The 6,015-nt window shown below is 38.4% G+C and overlaps 1 protein-coding gene across 1 annotated transcript; it reads right to left on the bottom strand.

Annotated features, from left to right (window-relative positions):
• Positions 1-1,454: 1,454 nt before the first annotated feature.
• On the bottom strand, positions 1,455-4,117 carry LOC146475051 (guanidinoacetate N-methyltransferase A-like). The gene is made up of 2 exons (XM_085116781.1): positions 3,657-4,117; positions 1,455-2,546 (listed from the first exon to the last, which is right to left on the bottom strand). Exons 1-2 carry the CDS (start codon positions 3,982-3,984, stop codon positions 2,182-2,184), a joined length of 693 nt encoding a protein of 230 aa, XP_084972907.1. The 5' UTR covers positions 3,985-4,117; the 3' UTR covers positions 1,455-2,181.
• Positions 4,118-6,015: the final 1,898 nt, after the last annotated feature.

Below are 6,015 nucleotides of genomic sequence, written 5' to 3'. Positions count from 1 at the left end.
AAAGAAATGTGATGGTATATTTCCAGCCTGGTGAATGAATGAGAAAGATGATTATTCTAGAAAGTGACGCAGGCATACTCGGAAAAAAGAAATGCGAGTGCGGGACCTATCGGAAGGTCTTAGGTTCGACTCCTGATTGGAGCACTCGGATTTCTTTTTTCCGAGTATGCCTGCGTCACTTTCTAGAATAATCACCATTCTCAATAATATTATTATAAGAAAACGTTTGTATAATACCTATTCCTCTAAATTTGCACATGCTTTCTTTACAATATAGTGTTTTCATGGTAGCCTTGTTGGAGGAGCCAAACAAAAGATATTTGCAAAAAAATAAAATTTACCTCCCAAACGAAAAATATCCTATTGTTGTGCTGCTACAATATGGCCACTGTGAACACACTCTATTGTAAACAAGATGGTGAGAGAAGAGGACAGAAAAATCTCCTTGTGTGATCAGCACAACAGCTAATTGACCCTTATAAGACTGAGATTGTGGTCCTCGTTTAAAGTGCCTCTAACCCTTCAATTTCTTTTCTTTTGGTAGATTTCCATATCTGTGAAGAACTCATTTTCAAAAAAATGTTTTCGAAATATTGAATCCTTTTCTTTTTACGAGCGCTAAAAGTTACTGAAATTTTTAAATTTTGGCGCGCTTTAAGCCCCGCTGGACAAATTTTTGTCTCGTGGGCTCATTAGGAACACGCAAATGAGAAGCATCCGATATTTGACACTTTCTTAGCTGTGACGTAAGAAAAGGACACTAGAAGGATTCAGAAGGAATCGTATGCATGCTGATTCCTTTCTCTACATTTCGAGAGTTGCTGTTTCCAAAAACCACACATTTTTCAACCATTTTCTCTGTTTACAATTGAAGCATTACCGTGAATCTTCGGATATTTTTGCACGATGTCCTTTTCTTACGTCACGCTCCATATTTGGCTGAGTGGGGGACTAATGCGAACGATAGGTGAAAATATCGACAAGACTGACTTCACTTCTAGCGCTCGTTAAAAAAAAGGATTCAATATTTCTCAAAAATTATTTCAAAAATGAGTTTCTGAAAGATATGGAAATCTACCAAAAGAAAACAAATTGAAGGGTTAGGGGCACTTTAAGGTGGCTCTGAATTCCTCGTCACCAATCTTTTTGTATGACAATCTCGAAATCCTTGTGGAAAGCGGTGTAAATGAGAGGGGAGGCTGAGAAGAAGCAACAGTATAGTAAGAAGTGGCAAAACAAACCAACTAAAAAACGAGCAAGGCTGATTTAATGGTCAGGGAAGTAAATTTTTCAATATTTTGAAAGGCACAGCGTTTCTTCTTCAGGGTATGTTTGAGACTGACCCTGAAGAAGGAAGGTCTTTTGAAATATTGGAAAATATACTTCCCTGACCGTGAAATCAGCTTTGCTCTTTTTTAGGTTATTTGTTCTACAATTTTTTGCTGATTAGAGGCTTTACTACAGGATCCAGTACTTTCATTTTGTTGTAGTGGTCCTTACTTAACATTACAAACAATTGAACAGAAAAGAAGCTACTCGGGAGAGACCTTATTTGAGCCATTCTCCCCAGGCTCCTCTTGTTCTGTTTAGAATGCTTTACACTGCTTCCTACTATCTCAATGCTGAAACAAAGTAAATCTGTTGGAAACATTGTTGCACTTCAAAACAAGTCTTGCTAAAATGTAGACAAATCTTGCTAGTTTAAAATATTTTTACTCACAAATGGCAGTTTGCATGTGAATGAAAGTCAGCACTTTCCAGCAGTTTTATAGATAAGTATGGTTTTCTTTCTTGAACCCAAAATGGTTAGAGTGGCACAGTAGGTCTTTGATTTTATTAGGGCACAAATGATATGACAATCTGATGTTTCAAGTATTCAAAATGCCTGCTGTGCTGACCACACTTTGATGGCAGGGGAGGGATTAAGGACAAAAACTGCAAAGTGGCTGGAAATTCATCCCAGTTGCAGACATGGAAAGAATCAATTGATAACAAATACACGTCCATTATAAGTAGTTTTAATTAATACCTCAAAAAACATGCTTTAAAAGCTCTATGAAATCCCCCAGTAAGAGACTTCACCCATTTCAGTAACATCTTTTTCATTAAAAGATTCAAAAATCAACTTGTAAACACCATTTTGCTGAAGGCCACTTAAACGGGTTCTTCACCTATGTTTGTTCAATGCTTTATAACAATAGGTGCAATCATTTTCTTGTGGCTGTAGTAGCGGCAATTGGGATCCACATCAACTTCAATTACTTCAGTTGATATGTTTTCTTTTAGGAAACCACTCTTTAGTAACTCTGGCACTTGTGTTTCCTCAAACATCTTCTCAATGTCATCATATTTTGTCTTTAACAACTCCCCCCATGATGTGAGATTACAAAAGGTCAGCACCCCTCCTGGCTTAAGAAGACGGAAGGCATGCTTGATAAACAGGAATTGATGCGTGTGCCATGTCTCCTCTGACAATGGATAAGTGTCATACATGATGCCGTCAAATGAACAATCATCAAGCGCAGGAACCACTTCTTCCCACAGGCCTGTTCATTGATAAAAGAAACAGACCTGATTTTAAAATACACATGATATCAGGGTGATTTGCAGGAAGGGTACTCCGGATTTCAAGTGACGGGGATGATCGAATGGGGGCAAAGATCAAAACCCAAAAAAATACCTGGACCAAAAATTAATTCCAAAAAATCCCATGCCGGATTTCTGAGCCTTAAAAATTTTCAGAAAGCATTAAATGATATAACACGAAAAATAAAAACATTAGAAATTGTGTTTGTTTATTCATCATACCATCTGAAGTTATCTTTTCCGCATCTGGTAGTCATAACAACACTCGAGACACCCAAAAACATCCTCTGTTTCAACAATAACATTATAAAATGTCAATGCGGCCGGGATACGCGGGCACTACCATGAATCTTCAGATTGTTTTAAATACCAAAAAAAAAAAACCCTACTTAAATCAAGCCACCCAAAAAAATACTGGGGAAAGATTTCCGCACAGCCCCATACATTAATTATACATGCATCACTGTCATACTAACCCTCTTACACAAAGAACGAGCATGAATAGAGTTTGAGTTGCAAAATGTATACGCAATAAAATTAATGTATGGGGCCGTGCGGAAATCTGCCAAAAACTTGCCAAATTTTCCTACCCCAAAAAATCCCGGAATCGAAAATTTCAAACCCAAAAAGATCCCCGTCACTTGAAATCCGGAGTACCTCCCTCTCCCCCCTGGGACTTCGATTCGTGCAAATTTAATATAAATATGTTTGCGAATTTGCATAATGTCATAAGTTGTTCAGTATCGCCTTGAATTCACGAGGCCGTGGGAAAGTTGTTTCGAACTTCTCGCTTCGCGATTACAACAAGAGTGATATGTTGTCGTTTCTAGGCTAACCATGTCACCTGATCTGGCTTTCCCACCTTGCGCGTACGGATTTCGATTGAACGAGTGATCGGCAGACTGCTCGCCTCTGTTCATTGACGCGTGGCAATTTGAAACAAACAAACAAAAATCGATAAATGGCCTCAGTTTGCCCTGTACAAATTAAAAGTTACCAAAGAAACCAACAACAACAGTTCTTTCGAATCTAGAAAATTCGTAATGAGCTAGCTAATAAGTCGACGATACCTTTTAACGGCGTCACTTTCTGTTTGGCTGTTTTAGCAAATGTCTCCAGCCTTTTGAAGACGTTGTCATTGCATTCTACAATGACATGTTCGTCCACAGGGAAGGACTGAATTTTTGTCGCAGAAATTGCCATTCCAAAGCCAAGTTCGAGGACTCGACCACCTTTGGACGCCGCAATGGAAGCCAGTTTGTGCATGTAAGGCGTCTCCCAGCGCTCCATCACTGGTTTGCCCATGATTTCCAAATGCTCATCCGTCTGGTCGTAGTCTGCAGTGGCATCTTTCCATGATGGTTTGCAGTTTTCCCCCGAAACAAATATCTTAGCCATAATGTCAGCAGTGTCAGGTAATGAACAAATTTTTTTCTTTCAGTCACTGCTTCGGTCAGTATGTAACCCTACGTAAAATGTCGTGGGAGAAGGTGGTAGCAAAAGGGCGGGAAAGGGCGCCAACTCACGGACTGATACTCTGTTCCTATTGGCCACTAAAACAAAGACAGCCCGGAGGGAGTTCGGGCCATCGTAATTTTCTGTGTTTTAAATTAAATTTAATTTCTCTCAAATAAAGCCAAATGAAGCCCACAGTTAAAAAGTGCTGTGTCTTTTCTTGTCGTTTATTGTAAGAGAATTTATTGTAAGAGAAGACTTATTACAATATTAGATACCCACAATTAGCAAAGGCTATTCGAGGTGGGTAGCATTGATAGTTGTTTACACGCTCAAAAGGAACAGAAAATTAACAGCACAAAATAGAAATGACTTATTAAACAAAGAGAAAAAGAATTAAATAAGAAAATAAATTAATAAATAAAACACCTAAATGACTAATTATTATTTAGAAAGTTTTAATTTAAAAATGCAAGCCTTAAGATTGATACGAGTAACTGAGCGTTTTATATATCAACATACACCTCCTCAGTCTCCACAACCTTTATTGTATGTAAGAGATAAATACCGAGAACGGAGGTATTAATCCATATACATCCCGAGGGCCGTATTCCTTTGTTCAAGGGGACAAACGCCGGCTAATTAGTACCGTCACACTTAGGTGAGAAACGGAGAACAATAGAAGCAACCTGATGTGTGCGTTTCTCGCAGTACTGCTAATGTAAATGAGGGATTTATCTGTATAAATCCCTCGTTTCAGTTAGTTTAATATTCATGAAGGATGTAAGTTAAATAAAGGATGTTGAATAATAAAAGAAAATGTGTGGTTCATGAAATAATTGTAAATAAAGCTTAGAAAACAGTCCTTTCTCAAGTCTTTATGCGATCAGAATGCGAATATTATGTAAACGTACGATAATATTTAGCTTTATTTTACTCCATTATTTTCACTCTTCGCTGCAAGCCCAAAGTATTTATTCACTTTCTTGTATTACATTTTTGCTTCATGGAAAATGAGTTCTTAGTATTTTCGGTAAATTAACTTTTCATTTAGGGAAAACACCACCTCTGGAAAGTTATCTTTAAAAAAGTTATTATTTCCTTTAGAAGGTGTTTTCAGCTGTGAAATTGGAAAATGATATAGCCTATCTTTAATGAACGTTTGTTTTAGGAGTGTTCATTATTGATGGGGAGGGGGGACTGACAAATGGGGAAACAGAACGTTTGGAACTTTTTGTACCCCCTCAATGATGAACGATTACTTTTTTTGTCCCCCCCCCCCCCCAGACAGAACATGTAAGTGTTTTTGACCCCCCCCCCCCCCCATGATACATTTATTATCAAACCATACTCTCATCCTCCACTTAGCGCTTTACTCGCCTGCCTTTTGCTTGCTCCACTAGCAGTAGAAGAAACTTTTACGTATGTTTTAAAATGTACAGGTTGAAGTGATACAGAGTGTAATCACTAGTCTGGAAAATACCACAAGGCAGCTAAAGAGGGTATTTGTGCAACTGGCAGACACTCAAAAAACGTGGAGTGAGAAGGAGGCGGAAAGAGGCCAAGAGTAAGGCAAAACAGAGGAAAGAAAAGAGAAAAAGACTGTGCCAAGCTGTAGTTGTGGAGTCCTTGACTGGGAAAAGTGCAGAAGAAGTTATATTGCCACTGTCAGATGACACGATCTGCCTGCAAAACACTGACAGCCTTCACCCAACCGTTCTAGTGAAAGGCCTAGATCAACTTATTTCTGAGGGCGGCCTATCTGTTGGTGCAGTTAGTGAAATCCAAACATATCTAACTAGCAAATCCATTGAATGGAACCAATTTGCTGTGTAAACTATTGGTGTGAGATCATGGTTTGATTTATTGTGGTACAAGTAAATTAAATGTCATGCGGTTCTGGAAGAATTAAAAAAAAAAACCAAAACTAATGATATCAACCTTCAAACTTTTTTGTCCCCCCGCCTCTTCCCC

The sequence above is a fragment of the Pavona decussata genome, unplaced genomic scaffold, assembly GCF_977016875.1.
Source record: "Pavona decussata unplaced genomic scaffold, jaPavDecu1.1 SCAFFOLD_87, whole genome shotgun sequence".
NCBI classification, from domain to species: Eukaryota; Metazoa; Cnidaria; class Anthozoa; order Scleractinia; family Agariciidae; genus Pavona; species Pavona decussata.
This window is presented reverse-complemented; position numbering and strand designations above follow the sequence as displayed.